This window comes from Polyodon spathula, chromosome 28, assembly GCF_017654505.1.
Source record: "Polyodon spathula isolate WHYD16114869_AA chromosome 28, ASM1765450v1, whole genome shotgun sequence".
Classification (NCBI taxonomy): Eukaryota; Metazoa; Chordata; class Actinopteri; order Acipenseriformes; family Polyodontidae; genus Polyodon; species Polyodon spathula.
The window spans coordinates 6,969,895-6,991,936 of NC_054561.1; the positions used below are offsets into that span (position 1 = coordinate 6,969,895).

The 22,042-nt window shown below is 42.0% G+C and overlaps 2 protein-coding genes across 8 annotated transcripts in view; both read right to left on the reverse strand.

Moving 5' to 3' along the window:
- Window positions 1–4,136: 4,136 nt before the first annotated feature.
- LOC121301981 (flocculation protein FLO11-like) lies at window positions 4,137–5,430 on the reverse strand. Its single transcript, XM_041231737.1, has one exon. It carries the CDS (start codon window positions 5,336–5,338, stop codon window positions 4,538–4,540), a length of 801 nt encoding a protein of 266 aa, XP_041087671.1. The 5' UTR covers window positions 5,339–5,430; the 3' UTR covers window positions 4,137–4,537.
- The window catches only part of LOC121301980 (ataxin-7-like protein 3), a 33,960-nt gene continuing 17,278 nt past the window's right edge, over window positions 5,361–22,042 (reverse strand). For 5 of the 7 annotated variants that reach the window (XM_041231732.1, XM_041231729.1, XM_041231734.1 and 2 more), the window contains 9 exons: window positions 18,905–19,002; window positions 16,692–16,750; window positions 16,301–16,346; window positions 11,511–11,545; window positions 9,010–9,078; window positions 8,089–8,132; window positions 7,195–7,266; window positions 6,175–6,356; window positions 5,361–5,539 (listed from right to left, as the gene is read on the reverse strand). In XM_041231732.1, coding sequence (XP_041087666.1) covers window positions 5,361–5,539; window positions 6,175–6,356; window positions 7,195–7,266; window positions 8,089–8,132; window positions 9,010–9,078; window positions 11,511–11,545; window positions 16,301–16,346; window positions 16,692–16,750; window positions 18,905–19,002 — 784 coding nt within the window. The remainder of the gene's footprint in view (window positions 5,540–6,174; window positions 6,357–7,194; window positions 7,267–8,088; window positions 8,133–9,009; window positions 9,079–11,510; window positions 11,546–16,300; window positions 16,347–16,691; window positions 16,751–18,904; window positions 19,003–22,042) is intronic. The other 2 variants (XM_041231735.1, XM_041231736.1) reach the window with 2 other exon arrangements.

The window sequence follows — 22,042 nt, forward strand, 5'->3', positions numbered from 1 at the left end:
CCAAACAGGTTGTCCAGGAAACAAACATTTTTTGACTAGTCTGAGTTTCCATCATCAAACCATCTCTATAGGTATGAAACTGTTTGTTGTCTAAGGACAAGGTTGGGTTGCAGATATCTTGAAATGTACTGTTTTAGCTACATATTTCAAAAGGGATTCTATTGGAAATACAGTGTCTAGGGAAAGCAGTGCCCAGGTTATTCAAACCAGCATTCTGCTACACACATACCTCTGTTATATTCACAATCTAAATCAGATTCAAGTAACCTGTTTGAAAAATTGATTCCCAAATTCTATAAATATTCTGCATTAAACCAGTATTGAGCTGGAATCGTGGGGGGGGGGTTTAATGACATTCAAGTGCATAGGCTCAGCATTGATTCCTCAGACTCAGTTTGGCATGTAAACTCTGCAAATTTGTTTTCAGGTTCAGAACAATCAATTACGAAAAGGATCAATTCCCTGTGCATCTAAACGTAATGGCTGCCAAAAGACACGGGGGGGGGGGGGGGGGGGGGGGGGGGGGGGGGGACACAGAATTCCTGGAAAGATCAACAGAAAGGAGTTTAGTAAAAAAGTTACAGGATACCGAACGATCAAAACACAGGATTTGGACAATTATTTTTATACGATTAACGCTACAGAAGCTGGAAACACAGCTTTTCTGCTACACAGCAATTTACTGCAGATTCTGGAGTCCTTGGAGGTAAAAGGTACGACTTGAAAAAAAAACAATAATACACAAAAAAACAAAAAGGGTTGAATGCTAAGGCTTCAGCCGCAGAAATTCCTGAATTCAAGTCTTTTGTTGAGAATGTCCAGATGAAGAATCTTCTTTTGCACAGTTTTAGAGGTGCTTGGCAAACCAGAGCCCTGTACACCTCAAAACAGGGCTGAGCATGTCTACACCACTCTAATTATTTGTATTTCTTGATTTTTATTTCCATTATCCAACACACACGCACACACACACACGCGTAAAGTGCAACGGTTCTAGTGTCGAAGAACACCATGCTTCCACACACACAGACCAATTTCTTCTCAGAAATTCAAAACATTAAAAGGAGGCGACAGTATCAGTTATTTTCTTTTTTCTCTTACTAAAAAACGCATACTAAAAAATAGGTAACCATAATTTAAGCTTCACAAGTTTCATAAAAAGAAAAGATAAACATTACTTATGTATACAGATTGGTCCCCCCCAAAAAAAAAAAAAAAAAAAAAAAAAAGCCAGCCATTATTTCCTTATGTATCTAGGGTAATACTTTAAATGGTGAATCTCTTTTTTTGTTGTTATCGTTACCACTGGTACTTCACCTCGTCACCTGGGTAAACCTAGCGACTGGATCTGTGAACTGCAGGGAAATGGTTTGGGTGGAATTGTTCTGAGTCACCACAAACCCTTTACTCACACTTGTAGAGAGAACTTCACGGAGTGCAACACAGTCTCTCGAGACCTCCTGAAGTCATTTTCAAATTTGTACTAATTTATTCAAATTCCATGTACATATTTATTCATGGTCACTTGATTAATTGTAGTCGCACTGCTTGGGGTTCTGCATCATTCTGCCAGTAGCTCGATGCTGTCGTGGACATGTTGCAAGTATGTATACAGTGTATAATTAAGAGGTTGACAATGCAAGCAATAGGTCAGTCACAGTGAATGGTGCTCACCATGAACAACAAGCTCATGGGAGACTGTATGCGATGAATTTTATATTCACTTCGTGCCCACCAGTCAATCACATCCAGGCTGCAATTCTAGCAGGCAGTTTACCCCACGACCAACCCAATCCTGCCTGCCTGCCACACAGCTCTCCTACAATCATCCTCACCAGTCTTACTACTGAACTATACATGATCCTGCGAATGAGGAGTGACCTAGCACTGCCACAGCAGAAACGGGAAACAAAAAACAATCCCCACAAAGCTGTATCTGCTGATGAAATTCAACAAGAAAATTGGTACCAGCAATACCTTCCCTGGACAGGCAGGGCAAAGTGTTCAGGTTTATGCAAAAGGGTACGATTTGTCACAAGACAACCAACTTAAACAGTCCCAATGCAAACAATAAAGAAAATCTCAACTTCAGTCATTAACAAGACTCAATACGTTACAAATCCACAGTTCTCGGGTATGGCTGCTCACCGATCCCAACTACACCCAGAACCACGCAAACACCCAGCCAATGAGACCCCACTTCCACGTCAACATAGTGTACTTCACATAATGTACTTGCGATCAGCGAATACCTGGTGGATGCCAATCCTTCACTGAAGAGAAGTAATTTTTGAAGCGCATTACTACTGTAATGCTATTCCGTTAGTTAGAGGATGGTGTCAAAGGTTCCCAGAAAACACACAGGCATGTTTAGGTAGTGTACTGTAGGTCAGACACACTCAAGGGTGCCTGGTATACCTTTCATTGTCAAGGCAGTGCCATTATTGAATGGCACAAACAAACAAAAATATATATCATAAAAAGGCTCATTTTGCCATCTAGCACCATCGAGATAAGGGGTTCCATCAAAAACAATGCAGCAGCTTCACAGGGACACACCACCCTCCAGACAGATCAAAGCTTTCAATTAAAGAGGAATATGTGTTCGTGCACTGCAAAGTAGCAAACCGACAGTCATAACTCAGTATACTATTTCTGTCAAGGACTCATGCAAGTTCCCTCATCTACTACACTGCCTAAGTTCTTCCAATACCTCGCACAGATGAAGCCAACCGGTTCTCAGCAGTGTGCGGTGGGGGGGGTGGTCTGTGAGGCAGCATGAGGGTGGAGAATGGGCATGGAAGTATGGGTCTGATACACTTTAATTAAAGGGGGTGTTATAGAATATTTCATTTTGGCCTTCTTCAGATTTTCCTGAGAAATTGTCAAAGGTACTTGCTTTGTAAATCCATTCCAATCTGGGACTTTTGTTACGAAGTAAGCTCTGGGCTGCAATAAGGCTCATGGTTGGAACAAAGTCTTGGAATGGACTACAAAACAGGCATTAGACAGCACCACTTGTCTTCGCTATAATAAAAGTAGCTGCATGCAATAATTAGAATTTTGTGTTGACCTGCAGCTCTAAAATACAAATACAAGAATCACCAGAATACAGCAGTATGGAAGAGAAACTGAAATAAAACGCTGGGTTAGTAATGTAACCTTGTATTTTATATTCATTAAGTTTGGGTATTAATCATGATTAATGCTCAAAACCTAAAGAATACTGGTTAGAGAGCTTACTATTATTAGGTTTGGACAATAATGAAATATTAAAATTATCAATTGTCAGCTAAAAATTATCAGGATACAACCATTCAGGTTTTGACTTTGGGTAATTCAGTAATTACAATTCGTTCTTCGTCTCTTGCACACTTTGTCTGCTTTTTGTCCAATACTTACTTAAAAATAAAGCCAGACCATTGTTCTCCCACAATAGGGAGGGGGGTGGAATTAAAGTAGGTTGTCCAATGCCCAGTTTAATTACGAAGATTACTTAATACCCCGCATCGTTTTATAGATAATCAAGGCAGCTGTGGAGCTAGTCCTTTTTAACTCGACTGTCAGGAACACAATTACAAATAATTTCAGTACAATAAACCAATCAAGATTAGACAATCAATCAATAATATCCCGATAACAGATTATTAATCCAACCCCATTATTGTGACAGGCAAGACAAAGACTGCTCTTTGAAATGTTTTATATGCAACGTTTCTTCAGTACAGCTGTAACTCTTGTGATTGGGTGCTTAAAGTTACTTATGTTGGCTGTACTGTTAGAAGACAGAGAAATCTGAAGGGGAGAGATGAAATTGCCTTGGTGTGTCTTCACTCTTTCACAGGGCTGCGCCGTTAAGGGTTTATTTAATTAAACATAAAAAAAAAAGTAGAGCCCTAGATTTTATCCAGGAAGTTTATCCAGGAATGTCAAGATGAAGTACTATCCCTAGTAGAAAAGAACAACTTGACTTGCAGTCCGAGACAGGCGAACTGGACAACAAGGTACGTCAGTATAAAATAGTTTATTATATATATATATATATCTATATATATATATATATATATATATATATATATATATATATATATATATATATATATACACACACACACACACACATACACACACACACACACACACACACACACACACACACACACACACACACAATCTTACTCAACCTAATGATCCAGAAAAGGCTGATGAATATCTCCATCAAGCCTAGAACGGTAATGTGCGTCACCACTAGAATCCACTCTGAAGAAGAGGTATTATTATAACTTGTTATTATTAATATTATTATTCATTCATTCAATTAATTTTGGCATTTTGCTAGAAATAATAATAGTGTTGTCGGCCTGCAAATCTGCGTTCATGACTTAAATACCCAGTGAAATGCCTCGAACTGAGAATAAATAGGAAATAAGCACAAACCACGGCCAGTGCAGGGAAGTGGGGGTTGTTTAGCTGCAGCACTGCCCCACACAGATCAGGCAGCAGGTGCCGCCATCTCGCTCTCTCATCGTCTCTTCTTTCACATGTCAGCAGGAGCAGCAAGGTGGTGCTGCGTGGAGAGTCTGGAGTATGGACAGGCGGGAAGGGGACTAGATGTCGTTGTAGATGCGGGGGGCGGGGCGCTAGTTGATGTCGTTGGAGATGCGGGGGGCGGGGCGCTAGTTGATGTCGTTGGAGATGCGGGGGGCGGGGCGCTAGTTGATGTCGTTGGAGATGCGGGGGGCGGGGCGCTAGTTGATGTCGTTGGAGATGCGGGGGGCGGGGCGCTAGTTGATGTCGTTGGAGATGCGGGGGGCGGGGCGCTAGTTGATGTCGTTGGAGATGCGGGGGGCGGGGCGCTAGTTGATGTCGTTGTAGATGCGGGGGGCGGGGCGCTAGTTGATGTCGTTGTAGATGCGGGGGGCGGGGCGCTAGTTGATGTCGTTGTAGATGCGGGGGGCGGGGCGCTAGTTGATGTCGTTGTAGATGCGGGGGGCGGGGCGCTAGTTGATGTCGTTGTAGATGCGGGGGGCGGGGCGCTAGTTGATGTCGTTGTAGATGCGGGGGGCGGGGCGCTAGTTGATGTCGTTGTAGATGCGGGGGGCGGGGCGCTAGTTGATGTCGTTGTAGATGCGGGGGGCGGGGCGCTAGTTGATGTCGTTGTAGATGCGGGGGGCGGGGCGCTAGTTGATGTCGTTGTAGATGCGGGGGGCGGGGCGCTAGTTGATGTCGTTGTAGATGCGGGGGGCGGGGCGCTAGTTGATGTCGTTGTAGATGCGGGGGGCGGGGCGCTAGTTGATGTCGTTGTAGATGCGGGGGGCGGGACGCTAGTTGATGTCATTGTAGATGCCGGGGGCGGGACGCTAGTTGATGTCGTTGTAGATGCTGGGGGTAGGTGGTGCCAGCAGCTTGGGCTTCTTCTTCTTGGTGGAAGAGCTCCCCAGCCCCTGCTGCGAGCTGCCGCTGCCGCTGCCACTGCCACTGCTCAGGCCCAGGTGAGGTTTCTTCTTTTTGGTTTTCTTGGACTCAGAGTTGTTGGTACCTGGTCGGTTAAGGAGAGGTTAAAAGGAGCACTAAAAATATACATGAGACACACAGACACACACACACACACACACACACATATAGCTATGGGAACATAGCCAGGGCAGTAAAGGGTTAAATACCATTTATTTTATTAGTACTGGTAAATAATACCACTGTAATTAATATAATCATTAGCAGGACTTGAAACACGCACTTGGCATCCAGTCCTGGGTTTCAGAGCTTCCCTTCATTAGGTAAATCTGCTCTGAATTAACAGATCGCATTTCTCATCACTCCCAAAATCGGAAGGTTTACCAATGGCAGTTGTTTCATGAAAGTGGGAACAATTTACTTAATATCAAAACTCTTAGTTCCTAATCGTTTACATTATTACATTTACAAAGTCTACAGATGAGGGGAGGCCATTCAGCCCAACTGCGCTGATCCAGAACCTGGTGTTTGATCTAAACCCTAGAATTGATTGAAAGCAGTTCTGAAACCCTGGAGTTCAGGCCACGTGCAGGAGAAGAATCGGGGTGGTGCTCTGCACAAAAAACATAACATCCCCCGGGGCAGAGCGCAAGGGGAGCAGCCCCTCCGTGAGGCCGGCTCGGCAGCTGCAGCAGGAGTCATCGGGAATGCTGCACTCACTTGTTTTGGACGAAGCAGAGTCTGAAGGCGAGATGTCGGAGGAGCCATCCCACTGCAGTCGGCTCATGAGGGCCTGGTTCTCCGAGGGGTCATAGCTGTCGTTCTCCACACTCGGCTCCGGCTCTGGGAGAGACCTGCCTCCGGGAAACACAGGGGAACGGGACGAACACAGCTCTGTTAATCTGAAAAATTAATAAAATGATTAATCTTGTTAACCTTGTGAAAACCTTTGTCTACATTTATTGTGACTTCCTACACTTGGGTCTGAAAATAGTGATCCTGGTATTATAGCCGCTGTTTGTACACGTGCAGGTTCTCTGAGACATATCAGGAACATTTGTTGTGTATTGTGTTTATAACAATAAGTAAAATAAACAGCAATACAATTTTTTTTATTTATTTATTTTTTTTAAATATGAAATCATTTGATTTCAGAGACTATTTTACCTGCTGGATCTTTTCTTTCACAGTCACCAGTCTATGCTTCGAGGCAAATTAATTTAAAACCTGGTTTATGGTCTCTTCATAACCATCTTTTTAACTAGAACACAGAGCTCCGTCTGTAAATTTGCAGCCTCTCTGTTGTTTCCTATCGATAGCGGTGTTAATGATGAGGCTGCAGGCCGTTCTAAATAGTCAGAAGCAGGCAGATCGGTAGCTGGTATTTCTTGACTAAACTCGTTCAAGGAAATCGGGATCGAAAACAAAACAATAGATATCTGAAATTATTTCGGAAGTTTTAAAATTTGTAAAAATTATTTATTTATTTTAAATGACCATGCATATAAGCTACCATTAACAAGAATTACTTTGTCAGCACCATGCACGGATGGAAATAAGACTCCTATGGCATAGCAGTTTCCCCTATTCCAGGTTTTACAACTAGCTTGATTAGTCAGTGTATAGGTAACAAGCTCAGGTGATCCTTATTAAACTCATAATAAAGCCAGGAATGGATCTATGTGCCATGCAGTGGGAGTCTCACTTCTATCCCTGTCGGCTGGCTGAGTTGACACTCACGCTGAAGGCCCCAGCAGGAAGACCCGCACTGTCCTCCGCTGCTCGTCTGTGTGCTGCGGACACCGTAATGACCTGGCGGGACACGCAACACCCAGCGATTAACAACAGTGACGCACACGGGGTGGAGGAAAGGAATCCGTCTCAAAGATGGCTGAAAGGGTCAGATTAGGGCACATGTGTTTTCCACTCTCCACTGATGGCCCAACAGACTTTGAATGTTCAAATTACGCTCCCCCCACCGCAGCAGCTCTGGAGAACTGCGTCCTCTGATCCCACGACCAACCCAAATCGCCTCTCTGCACCCAGGAGCTGTACAGCCGATCTCTATGAACTCCTGGCCCCCTACAGGACACAGGTCAGCCCTGCAGGTGTCCGCTCGAGCTCATCACGCAGTTGTGCCTTTACCAGGCGGGCCAGATCCCTCGTAACACCCACCCTTAACCCAGTGATGTTCAAAATCCTGTGTATTCAACAGTTAATGACATTTAAATCACTAACTATTTAGCACTAACCCAGTTGACAATTCATCTGCATGCGTTTACGATCTAGTCTTGCACTTATCTAGTGCCTTGGAGGTAGTCCTGGGTTGAACCGTCAGCATTTAGCTACAGCACCCCCTATGGCATGGACTAGTCTGGACAAGAGCATCAGGATATGATCGAGTATCAGATAAATAACCCAAATGCATCAGCTAAACAAAGAATAATGACTAAGTGTATTTTAAGGAGTAGGTTCTAAGAATTTTCAAAGTGTAAATGTTTCTGATCCCAGATTGGATGTATGACGAGATTGACTTTGAGTGATGACAGACCTTTTAGCAGCGTATGCTTTAGAACATTGAGAATGACAAATCTCTGCAGACACTTCTCTTTGTAAAAGCATGTAAAGGCTTACCTTGTACACATCTTCTTGGTGTGTTCTGAAATGACCCCACATTGCTAAAAAGAACACATATTAAAAACGGTTATGTTTAATCTCAGTATACCCAGGCCAAGTTGCTTATTCTGCCGTTTTTCTTATTTCATAGTTTTTAAAGTACGTTATGCTAGCATGCTCACAAGAAATAAAACATTCAGTCTCTGTGGTTAAATAATAAATCAGTAGAAACAGAATTAACCTACAAGATCGAATACTATTTTTCAGTGGTACAAAAGTTCTAAAAATCACAGTATATTTTAGTTTCTTCTCTCAAACTGTAGTGTTCTTTCTCAATTAAAAAGTTTTCTTACCATTGCTAACATGTCTCTGAAACTTGCATTTTAAATACAAATGTTTCAATTAATGCGAATTGGTTTAGTTTTGTTTAGCGTTATGCAAGAAACTAAAAACGTGATGAATTCCTAATTTTCACTGCTTTTATGTAATTTCGATATTCCTGTAGTAGTCTCTCTTGCAACATTTTGATTTTTCCACGTGTATTGAAGCTTATGTATTGTGAATGCTATCTTTAAGCTACTTCCGTCTTCACGGTGTTATTTAGCATTCCGAGATGTGAGAAATACTAAAAAGTGATATTGTTTAAACCAATATAGTTTGCATGCAAAGTTTAACACAACTACTGAAATATACCGTTCTAGTTCCTTTAAAAGAGCAAACAACTAGCACAGCAACGATCCTCATCTTGCAGAGCCTTGTAACAGATTCAGAATTAAGAAGCAGTACTGCCTGGAGAGTCAAAACGTCCATGTCCATTAATATAGCAGGACTGTTATGAGCACAGCAGTGCAAACATCCCCGATGCAATTAACCTTCTGACTACAACTCCCATAAGACACTGGGTTCAGAAACATCCATCACTAAGACTCCCATACTCACCGTCGTCAGCAACGACCGCAGCTCCTCTGGACCCAGAGTTTCATAATTAATACCTGAATTATAAGTGTACTGTGGGGGAGGAGAACAATATGTGTTAGTACAGAGTAAAAAGACAGCAAGTGCAATACAGAAAGCATTGAGATAGTAAACCATGCCCCTTTCATTTATGAGTTTAGTGAAGAACGCAGCAGCATAGAAGCAAAACAAGAAACCTTTTAAATCAGCAGCCCTCTGCCTGTGGCCCAGTCAGAAATATCTAAAGAACTAACACCATTTTTACAACAGTACTTGGCAGAAACTGATACAACCAGCTTTAGTCTGAAAAGAGTTATTGAAATGGCATAGCTGCCATTTACTATACAGAATCCTGAGAAAGGCTGCTTCATATAAACAGAAGGTTAATAATAAACAGGTTGCGAACCACTTGGCTTAAACATTTTGGTCAAAAAGTTTAGATCCACCTCATTTAAATTTGTAGATCAACAAATCTGAAAGGCCAATATACATACTTTGGATTTTTAAAACATGTATTATAAAAAGGTCAATGTCAAGTTAAATCAACTACACTAAAATAAAAATGAATCCCCCAGAGGGGGCAGAGATGAAAGTTGTCTGTCCCTCATTTCTAAAACCACCAATACTTTACAGGCCTGGTAAATAATAAATCTAAAATGAGAAACATGTCGTTATCTGTTAACTTGTTTTTGTATTAACCTATAATTTTTGTCTAGGGAAACGTTGTCTACTACTACTAAGGTCGTATATATATTACATATATCCATATATATATATATATATATATATATATATATATATATATATATATATATATATATCACACACACACACACACTGGCTTGCAAAAGTATTCAGACCCCTGACCAATTCTGTCATATTACTGAATTACAAATGGTACATTGAAATTTCATTCTGTTTGATATTTTATTTTTAAACACTAAAACTCAATCAATTATTGTAAGGTGACATTGGTTTTATGTTGGGAAATATTTAAGAAAAATAAAAAACTGAAATATCTTGCTTGCATAAGTATTTAACCCGTGCTGTGGAAGCTCCCAGTTTGCACCGATGAAAGAAATTGCCCAAACGAGGACACAATTACCTTACCATTGGCCTCCACCTGTGAACCATTAAAGTTGCTGTCACATTTTCTGGATAAAAACCCCACTGTTGAAGGATCATTGGTATGGCTGTGAATCTGAAGGAAAATGAAGACCAAAGAGCATTCTACAGAAGTTAGAGATAAAGTAATAAAAATGCATAGATTACGGAAAGGGTACAAAATAATATCCAAGTGTTTGGATATCCCAGTGAGCACAGTTGGATCAATAATCAGGAAGTGGAAGCTGCATCACACCACCCAGGCAGTGCCAAGAAAAGGCCATCCCTCAAAACTCAAACAAGGAGACTTGAGAGAAGCCAGAGGCCAACAATGACTTTGAAAGAGCTACAGAGTTCAGTGGCTGGGAGTGGAGTAATGGTGCACCAGTCAACCATATCAAGAGCTCTGCATAACACTGGCCTGTATGGGAGGGTGGCAAGAAAGAAGCAGTTACTCAAAGTACCATCTGAAGCATGAGGGTGACCCAGCTGCGATATGGAAAAAGGTTTTGTGGTCAGATGAGACCAAGATAGCACTTTGAGTTTTGGCTAAAAAGCCCTATATGTGGCGCAAACCTAACACTGCCCATGCCTCAAGACACACCATCCCTACAGTGAAGTATGGTGGTGGCAGCATCGTTCTGTGGGGATGCTTCTCATCAGCAGGGACTGGGCATCTTGTTACAATTGAAGGAAAAATGGATCGAGCAAAATACTACAAGAATCTGCTTCAGTCCTCTAAAAAACTGAAGCTTGGGAGGAAATTCACCTTTCAGCAGGACAATGATCCCAAACACAAGGCCAAAGCAACATTGGAGTGGCTCAAGAACAAAAAGGTGAATGTCCTACAGTGGCCCAGTCAAAGTCCTCATCTCAATCCCATTGAGAATCTGTGGCACTATTAGAAAATTGCGGTCCACAAACGTCGTCCAACCAACCTGAACAACCTGGAGCAAATCTGCCAAGAAGAATGGGCCAAAATCACTCCGACACTGTGTGCAAAGCTGGTACATACTTACCCCAAAAGACTTAAAGCTGTTATTGCAGCAAAAGGTGGCTCTACCAAATATTAATGTATGGGGGTTGAATACTTATGCAAGCAAGATATTTCAGTTTTTTTATTTTTCTTAAAAATGTTTCCCAACATAAACCAATGTCACCTTACAATAATTGATTTTGAGTTTCAGTGTTTTAAAATAAAATATCGAACAGAACGAAATTTCAATGTACCATTTGTATATTCAGTAATATGAGAATTGGTCAGGGGTCTGAATACTTTTGCAAGCCACTGTATGTATGTATGTATGTATGTATGTATGTATGTATAGATAGATAGATAGATAGAAGATTGTTTTTCTTTTGTGTTTGTTTTTTTTTTTTACCTTATAGGGATCAGAGCTTCCAGTACTAAGTTCCCCTGCAAATATGAGCACAAAGAAATTGCTATCAAAATGACAGACTGACTCATACAGACAGCTTAATGGGTACATACAGCAACACAACAGCAGATAGTCAAGATAGGTGTTCTGCTTTTATAATGCTAGTCAGGAGCCATAGTTATGAGACCGTTCTATTTGTGTTTCTGCTTTATAACGAGAATGAAAGTGCTAGAGGAATGGGATTATGGGGAAAATGAAGGCTTTATACATTATAAAGGGGAGTCATGTATATTCTGTATTGCAAGTTGCTTGTTATAGCAAATAAGTTGCCAAATTTATTCAGGGCCTAAGCCGATCAGGCTACTTGGTTAATTCTGATCTGCAATTGGTTCCCATTGCTCGCTTTACACAGCTGTCCTTTATTGGGGTGGGACGCTGACAAAGTTTATTTTCAGTAATACTTTCTATTATATGATTGAGTAAGAAAACTGTGCACATCTCAAAACTACTACAGGTCACTGAAACCTGGCAGACTTGATAGGGTGCTGTAAAACAGGGCATGTCTGTCACTATAGTCATGCATTTATTACAAATCTGCAAAATATAAACGCTGCAAAGTTAGCATAATCACTACACTGAGTTAATATGCAATATGTATACTTCATATAGGCAAACTTTCGTTGCTGTAATTATATCCTTGGCAGGACACCTGCATAATGAAGTTGCTGCATTTTCCTATTTTACAGAACTTCAATCTCTAGAAATTATATAGTTTTAATTTATATTTATTATATATAAAATTTTTTAGAGAGTTGTCAGACCAGTAGTCTATTACACACAAACCTATTAAAATAGAGTGATCTAGACTTTTGTGAAATAGTTGTACTAGTTTCTTAGCATTGGTAACTGCTGGTGCTTAGTGTTTCGAACATGACATCATAATAAATACCAATCAAAATGTGTCAACAAGTAATAGACTCCAGCGGAACATATTATAAACAAACAAAAAAAGACTGGGGTATCTATCAAAGAACACTGCCCCCTGCTGTTCAGTTATATGTTATACACAATATAGATTATATATATATATATATATATATATATATATATATATATATATATATATATATATATATATATATATATATATATATATTATATATATATTTAGTTTTTAGTTTAGATCGGTTCTTGCCTTGTATCATGTGTTCTGTAATGTTTGATGACACGTTGGCAAAAAAACTATAATACGATGCTAAAATATATAAAAGAATAAATAAATAAAATAATAAATAAATGGATTACTGACATTTAAAGTTGGGCTGTAATGAAGGCTACATTTTGACCTTTGAAGGTTCGGAACACATTTCTGAAGGACGGTTGGAACCTTCGATAGTATTCATTAATTTACTGGTGATCACCATTGCTACTAGTTTATATTTGATTGCAAATCCTATTATTGTACAGGTAATCCATATAAAACGGAATAAATCATTAACATGTATAAGTTATATAAGTTATATAAATAAGTTATATAAAACCGGAAATCATGTTTATCATTTAAATAACTTTTTAAAATACATGTTTATGTACACGTAATCAGGATCTGCCCATGCGGAATCTATGCTGCTTGCAGTACTCATACATACAGTTGTAAACTTTTGACTACATACCCCAATGAAATGTATACATTTCTAGAAATTTCTCAAAAACAAAATTCTAGGAAAAATCTTGTAGCAAAAGTTTGGCAAAAAAACTAAATTCAAAAGTATTCATACCCTGACAAGGAAAATTAAATTAATAGCTAGTTGGGGCACCTTTAGCAATAACAACCTATTTTAAACGATTAGGGTATTTGCAATAAGCTTTTGGCATGATTGTTTAATGATTTTTGACAACGTCAACGCAAAATTGTTCCAATTCATTCAAATTCTCACATCAAAGATTCTCAATTGAATTTAGAGCAGGACTTGACTAGGGCATCCAGAACAGTGATTTTATTATGCTTCAACAATTCTGAAGTAGATTTTAATGTGTGCTTTGGATTGTTGTTGTGTTGGAATGTCCAGCTGCGTTTTAAACCAAGTTTTGTAGCACAGGTTTTCAGATGACTGGCCAATATCTTTTAGTATGCTATGGAATCCATTTTACCACATACTGGAACAAATTTTCCTGTGCCATGACAGTAGGTATGATGTTCTTTTCTTTGTACGCCTCACCAGACTTTCTCCAAACATAATGACTATCAGAGCGACCAAATAGCTTGATTTTTGTTTCATCACTCCACAAAACCTTTGACCAGAACTCACATCCATAATTCAAATGCTATTTTGCAAATTAAGCGATTCTCCTTGTGTCTTTTTCCTAAGATTGGCTTTTTCCTTGGCATACGACCACTGAGACCTTCACCACGCAATACTCGACCTGTGGTTGAAATGGAAACCCCAGTCCCACTCGCAGCCAATTCACTTTGAATATCTTGGGCAGTCAATCTCGGATTGTTATTAACCTTCCTCATGATTCTTCGACTTGTTCTTGGTGAAAGAATCTTCTTTCTTCCAGACCAAAGGGGCGTTGTGACAGTACCAGGAGTCTTATGCTTGTTGATAATAGAAACAGTATTTGAAACTGGGATACTCAAATGCTTGTAAAACCTCCTGTATCCTCCTCCAGCTTTATGACAATAAATAAGATAACTTTACTTTTTCCCCCATATTGACTTATTGGTAATAACAATCATCTTATGCCTAACCCTTTTATCACCTCTAAAAATGTTCACCCACAATCCAGCATTTTCTAGACTAGACTAGAATTAGGTTCTGCATTATCATATTGAAATTTTTAGCACCTTGTAGACAATACTATCATACCATCAAAGGGTTAGAATATTGCTGAATTAGCATTTTCAAACTTCTGGTTCTAAGTAACCCAAAAAGTAGGGTTGCAACCTTTATAAAACAATGATCAATACTACACTATTGCAACTTCTTTTGCACAATGCAGTGTTCCACTATTCCACTGTTCTTTATAACATGTATTTTGCCTTTTTTTCTGTCTGATCTTTCCGAAACCCGTTTCTTGTACACACTATATTTCCACTGTAATTTGTTAATTTTTTTAAAGGGGCGATGCTCTAACCTACTCAGTTTTCGAAATTATTAGTGTTAGCATATACATGTATTTTATGTTTCATACTTACTCTACACTAGGTATTCACTACAATATTTATTGAAAAATCATTGATAAAGAGGTGCTACATATAACGATCTGATAGGCATCTATACAAATCCAAAACTTTGGCAGTGACATTCATTGTGTGATTTATAGTATTAACACACTGTCAAACCGTTTCTGTTAACGGAGAAAAATAAATAAAAACGCTGACAGTGCGTCAATGCCTTCTGACGAACCTTTGAAGGTTCAGAACTACCTTCCTGGCTCACAGACTACCCTTCGAACAGAGCCCTACATTTCAGCATTATAAACTGTCAATTACAAAGTACTATTTGAAGACATCAGCAAGCCTCTCTCTCTGGATGTGCTCTTTCTGTCCTAAGGAAAGCACTTTGCAGCCAGGGGAGATGGATCCAGCACCAGCGTTCCTGCCAAAGCTTTCAAACATTAAAGTAGATCTCTTTGTGTTGTTGGATAAGTTTGAAAATCAGACAGATGTAGAAAAGGATCTACTTAGTATATTATATATTTAATTATTCTTCCCTACCCCCTCATCATTTCAGCGAGCAGCCCCAAATCTGCTGATTTTAATGAGAGCTTCTTCAAACATGATTCTTTGTGTCCTCCTCCTAATGTAATGTCTTGTGATGCCAAGCAATTTAACCTTTGACTCCTTGTCATAATTTGGCCTGATGTTCTTTTGTTACGGTAGTTTCTCCAGCTAGTCCCTTCACTACTCTCCGTTGACGAGCGCTGTTCAGATGTGTCATTGCCCATATCCTCTCCACTGTGGTTTGTTATTTCCTCTGTCAACACTCTATGTGTCAATGATGTCTAGTTAGTGCCGGTTCCAAAATTACAAAACAAAGGCCTGATTAGCACCTGAAATAAAATTTCAATTAAATATCATTTGAATATTATCCCTTTTTTTGGACCATGGGCACCTAGGTCAATAGATACTCGACAATATGCTCTTCATGGAATATTATCATTTGATGGTTGACTACAGTTTTTTGCCGAGTCACTGTACATGGAATTTTTTTAACATTGGAAAACCAGGATTTGTACATGTTCCACACACACACACAAAGGACCAAGGTTATCCATGCAGGACATCTTCAATCTAAGATAGTTTGTACCATAGAAGCAATGTTATAGCCAGGTTCCCTATCCAAGTTTCAAGTACAATGTTACTGAAAACTGCTGTACACAAGGGAGAACTCTAAATTGACCTTAAAAGAAAAAAACATTTGGAAATTATTCTTTAATATTGACATTCAATATCATCAAATCCTTCGTTTTAACCAGTCTGGGCCCACTAAGAACCTGCTTGTATTTCCACTGGAGACTGGTTTTTTCGGGGTATTCAAAATAAACAAAAAAAACACAGGTGGTCTGAAATGTTTGCACATGCAGCACTGTATTCAATCCCTTCAAGCTTTCTTGCAGATAAGTGCGCACCTCCATTTTTGATTCACCTAGAATGTGCAGAATATATATTGAACAGCCTTGTTTTTTAGTAAGAATTAGAACTTTGCTTGCGTGTAATTGGAAACAGGCAAGAGGACTGTAACTATGCTGTATATTCAGCAATCACTGGAAATTTTCTCTTTACTTACCATTTTTATGTTTTATAGATTTTGATCTTCTTGGTGAATTTGGATTCTGAAAAGTAAACAAAGAGAGAGACACAACCTTGTAATCAGTCCGGAAAAGTTTGGGTAAAAAAGATAAAAATCAAGTAAAAATACAAGTATTTTTAAACAATATAAATGTACTGTTCTTTTAAAACTTTGTTTTTAATAAATCAAAAATATCATTTTATTAAGTTGATACATTCTTGACATCCAAGCACAAACTAACAAAAACATATCAAGCACCACATTTATCCTGATGGTTCTACTGTTAACCAATGCATTAAAAAAAACATTAACAAGCAGGTAATCTTGAATACAAGTGTTGTTTCATTCACATTCAAAAGTTATGTTTCTACTAAAGAATAAAACTTACCACAAACCCGGGTTGTTTCAAAGAATGTAAAAATACCTTATCAGATTTTCTCTTCTTAGCTGTAAACGACAGAAGAGGCAGAAGTTGGATTGAACAGTTTCAAGAAAAAATATTTACTTCAAAGTGATAAACCATCTGTCAGGTCAGTTGGAATCTGACTAAAAAAAATGATCTCAGATAAAAAATAATTCTATCACGTTGACAGGTTGTACATTTCCATTAGTCTGGAGGTCTGAAAAAGTTTTGAATGAAAAACTTGTACTTGAATTTTAAAAACAGGATATCTGGTACTACACTCTGTTAAAGAAATCTCTGCTTGCAAGCCATGCTTTCAAATAGCGTCACACTTTTCCCACCCATTCAACTGCTTCTTGCCTGTCATTATCCAACCAGCTGTTTCCCCTATTGACTGGCGTGTTTTCAGCCAGTAAAAACGACCCAGAAGACAATGCTGAGGTGAAATGATCAAGGAAGCAGCCAAGAATAAGGTATAAAAAACTGAGCACTTCCTTTAACCTATAGTAGTACCAGATAGCATGTTTTAAAACAAACACACGTGCTGGAACATGCAGTTCTTTCAAAACTGCACACAGATCTATTTAGCTAATGGAAGACCAAAACAGGTAGGATTTAGGATGATTTTCATTTTTTTTTAGCTGCAATTACTTTAAATTAGAACAGAGTTGTATTTTTTTTTTAAATATAGGTTTAGTTTATGCAGGAAATTAATTCAATTCCTTTTATTTATTTATCTGTAGACCCTGCAACTTTCGTTCCGGATTTTTGTCTCTATAGTCTGGCAAATCATACAGTTTACATTCTAGCTTACACTAAACTCTCCTTCTGCTCTGCCCTAGCTCTGCGATTAAATGTTTCAGCACTAAAAGATTAATGTTTTTTGTCTTCCTTCCGACGCCTTGCCTCTGTTGTGAATGAAATACTTATACAAATGTTTACAATTAAACCTGTCATTAGTTTTTCAAGTGAAATGAATGACAAACACCTTGAACAAACCAACACTTATCTTGTGATCGCAGCCGATGAAAATACACTGTTGTGGACTTAACATGTGCAGTTTCTAAAGAAACATGTGTAACAGCACATAAAGTTAACGCTAACCAGAACACCAGAGAACACCGTTTGAAATCAAATGGAGATAGATTTATAAAACACAGGGAAGGAGAGACTTCTTTTCAGAGTGGTGAGGGTGTTGAATGGGTTGGCTAGCCGAGCAGTTGATGCTGAAATCATTGGGATCTTTTCATTACCGGGCTGGACAAGATTTGAGATCAACCAGCTATGAGAAACCAGACAAGATGGACTTCATAGCTTCCTCTCGTTTGTAACTCTTTTTGTGACCATCTAAAAATAAGGAATGCAGAAAGAGCTTTCCCTAATCTGGTATGGTGCCAGATATCATTTAAATACATGTTTGCTACAGCTGTCTATAGCCTGATTTGCATAGGACTAAAGAAATCAGAAGTTTTGCCAACATCAGGACCTTCCATAAAATTTAACACTCAGGCGTCCTGTATCTTTCTACTCCTGTGCGAATCGACCACGTCAGTGTGGATGCTTTGAACAGTGTATTTGAAGATATGTATGAATACACATATCTATCACTCAAGGTACGACATGGTTATTTTACCCCCCCCCCCCCCCCCATTGGAAATGCTCTGCCTAAAGGAACAGGAACTTCGCTTAAAAGAACACCTTTTTGGCACCGATAGCTATTCGTTCACAACTGATATAGGACTGTTTTGTAACCTGTTACTTGTTACAGTTGGAAATTCTTTGAACTCCTGAAAAAACCTGAATCAGGACACAAGTCACTGAGCAACTTGGTGTTTTCAGTTCTGGTGAGTTGCTTTACCATTCTGTTCAATAATGTCGTGCATGTCTTGAATATTGCTCCTGTACTGGTATTCATAATTAATCTAGAGCTGCTGCTGCATTTTTTAACATGCGTAGGGGTGCTGTGTTAATTTAATTTAGTTTCAGACTACTGTACTACAAAAGTAGTTATTTACACCCAGTTCATGGTTTACAAACCATACACAAAAAGTATCTTCTCTGGCCACAACATCGCATTTTGCATTTATTGACTTTCCACGATGAAAATTGCCGGTACCATCCCCCCCCCCCCCCCCCCCCCCCCCCCCCCCCCCAACACCTAATTTTGGGGTCTCTTCCCACACCCTTGCTATGCTCACCTTTCTTCTCTGAGCCGTAGGACCAGTCGTTGTCATTGATGTCATCGTTGTCCTCCTGGTCACTTTCTGACTTGTTCATATTGTTACTACTAGCTATCCTGTTAAATAAGACGACAAAATAACGCAGAGGTTAAAACACAGAAGCAGGCACTCCAAAAACCGATCAAGCTACACAACACTTCACACGTTTGAAAACAAAAATCAGAAATGGGAGTGCGACAGAGAAAGATAAATCTTGGTTAGAAATCTCCCTCCCGACCTGCGAGGGCGCTGTGTAAAAGGAACAGTGTGTGCCCCGGACTGGATGGTCTGACAATTCATTCCAGGGAAAGGTGGAACTCGGCCATCTAGAAAGGGGACGGAGCCACAGTACACCAAGTCAACCAAGTCAAGAAAAACTGATGAAAAAATGTAACATTTGAAAATCAAACATGATATACTGTACTACTATTATGGCTTCCGGTAGATGTTTGCAATATAAATTAACCATAGGTTTTTTGTTTTGCCTCAATCCTAAAATTCTAGGTTATGCAAAACCTTTGGCCACAGCTGTACTGTCTCCATACAGCATAAACTTAAAAAAAGGTCACATGACCTCAACAAGGCAGTCATATTAAACGATTCGTCAAGGTCACTGTGGCAGAGCAAAGCTCTGCCCTTTTAAATTGGCAGGGATGGGGTTAACTTCCCCTGCCTGCCTGGGTTTATTATGTTCAGGTGGCTGGGGTTGATTAGTTGATTAGGTTGATTAACGATCAATCAGCACCCAGCCACCTGATATAAAAGGAGGCCTCAGCTTCTCATTTGAGAGAGGAGGGAGCTGAGGAAGCAGGTTGGTGTTTGTTTTGTGGTTTTTGAATTTTCTAAATCCAGTGAAGGCATTGCCCAGCCTGGAAACTTTATTTTTGTGAGTTTTGTTTTTCCTTTATTTGTGTTTGAGTATCTGTTATTTTGCCCTTGTGCACTTTATTTTTGTTTATTTATAATAAAATAGTTATTTTTTTGAACTGCAGTCTGTCTCTGGGCCTCTATCCACTCGCCAGCCTGCCACATTTGGTGTCAGTAGTGGGATAGCGCCACCTAGAGGCTCAGAGCAGTATTTTTTTTTTTTTTTTTTTGAAAATGGGAAAGAAGAGCAGACAGTGGAAAAGGCAGGACAAGCAGCAGCTGAAGAAATGTAAGCTGCTGCAGCCACCGCTGGAGGACCCGGCCAGCCTCTTCCCCTGGTGTTCCTGGTGTGGGAAGGAGGACCATCGTTGGCGGTCCTGCCCAGACGTGCCACCGGCAAACTGGTGTGGCCGGTGTGAGGAGGACGGCCACAACTGGGCAGGATGCCCCTACAACCAGGCCCAGGAAGAGGTGCCGTGTTCACCCCGGGCATCAGGGGCCACCTCACTACCTCCAGCACCACCACCTTCACCACCGTCCCAGGAGATCTGGGACTGGTTGATGCACCCTGAGGCAGACCTCGTCCACGATCTCCCCATAGTTATCAACACGCTGTGGCGTCGAGATGGGGAGAGGTGGGAACAGTGGGAGGAACAACACCACCCGGCGTCCTTCCCAGAGGTTGCCCTCATGGTGGTTAATTACCTGGCGGTAGACATGGGAGATCCCCCGGTCACTCCAATAAAGAGGGGTGAGCCGCCTTCCCGAGAGCCAGAGAGGGGTGAGCCGCCTTCCCGGGAGCCAGAGAGGGGCGAGGACCTGCCGTCGCTCCCAGAGCCAGAGAGGGGGGAGGAGCTGCCGTCGCTCCCAGAGCCAGAGAGGGGCGAGGAGCTGCCGTCGCTCCCAGAGCCAGAGAGGGGCGAGGAGCTGCCGTCGCTCCCAGAGCCAGAGAGGGGTGAGGAGCTGCCGTCGCTCCCAGAGCCAGAGAGGGGTGAGGAGCTGCCGTCGCTCCCAGAGCCAGAGAGGGGTGAGGAGCTGCCGTCGTCCCCAGAGCCAGAGAGGGGTGAGGAGCCGCCGTCGCTCCCAGAGCCAGAGAGGGGTGAGGAGCTGCCGTCGCTCCCAGAGCCAGAGAGGGGTGAGGAGCTGCCGTCGCTCCCAGAGCCAGAGAGGGGTGAGGAGATCTGCCGTCGCTCCCAGAGCCAGAGAGGGGTGAGGATCTGCCGTCGCTCCCAGAGCCAGAGAGGGAGGAGGATCTGCTGTCGCTCCCAGAGCCAGAGAGGGAGGAGGAGCTGCCGTCGCTCCCAGAGCCAGAGAGGGAGTGAGGATCCGCCGTCGCTCCCAGAGCCAGAGAGGGAGGAGGATCTGCTGTCGCTCCCAGAGCCAGAGAGGGAGGAGGATCTGCCGTCGCTCCCAGAGCCAGAGAGGGAGGAGGATCTGCTGTCGCTCCCAGAGCCAGAGAGGGAGGAGGATCTGCTGTCGCTCCCAGAGCCAGAGAGGGAGGAGGATCTGCCGTCGCTCCCAGAGCCAGAGAGGGAGGAGGATCTGCCGTCGCTCCCAGAGCCAGAGAGGGAGGAGGAGCTGCCGTCGCTCCCAGAGCCAGAGAGGGAGGAGGAGCCGCCGTCGCTCCCAGAGCCAGAGAGGGGTGAGGAGCCTCCGTCGCTCCCAGAGCCAGAGAGGGAGGAGGATCTGCTGTCGCTCCCAGAGCCAGAGAGGGAGGAGGATCTGCTGTCGCTCCCAGAGCCAGAGAGGGAGGAGGATCTGCCGTCGCTCCCAGAGCCAGAGAGGGGTGAGGAGCTGCCGTCGCTCCCAGAGCCAGAGAGGGAGGAGGATCTGCCGTCGCTCCCAGAGCCAGAGAGGGAGGAGAGGGGGGAGGATCTGCCGTCGCTCCCAGAGCCAGAGAGGGAGGAGGATCTGCCGTCGCTCCCAGAGCCAGAGAGGGAGGAGGATCTGCCGTCGCTCCCAGAGCCAGAGAGGGAGGAGGATCCGCCGTCGCTCCCAGAGCCAGAGAGGGAGGAGGAGCCTGCTGTCGCTCCCAGAGCCAGAGAGGGAGGAGGATCTGCCGCCGCTCCCAGAGCCACCAGAGGGAGCCGGGCCGCCGTCGCCGCCTCCGCCACCAGAGGGAGCCGGGCTGCCGTCGCCGCCTCCGCCACCAGAGGGAGCCGGGCCGCCGCCGCCGCCTCCGCCACCAGAGGGAGCCGGGCCGCCGCCGCCGCCTCCGCCACCAGAGGGAGCCGGGCCGCCGCCGAGGCC

Bases quoted from the DNA above. Each gene is read 5' to 3' on its own strand.
- LOC121301981 (XM_041231737.1), bottom strand. From the start codon at position 5,338: ATGACATCAACTAGCGTCCCGCCCCCCGCATCTACAACGACATCAACT.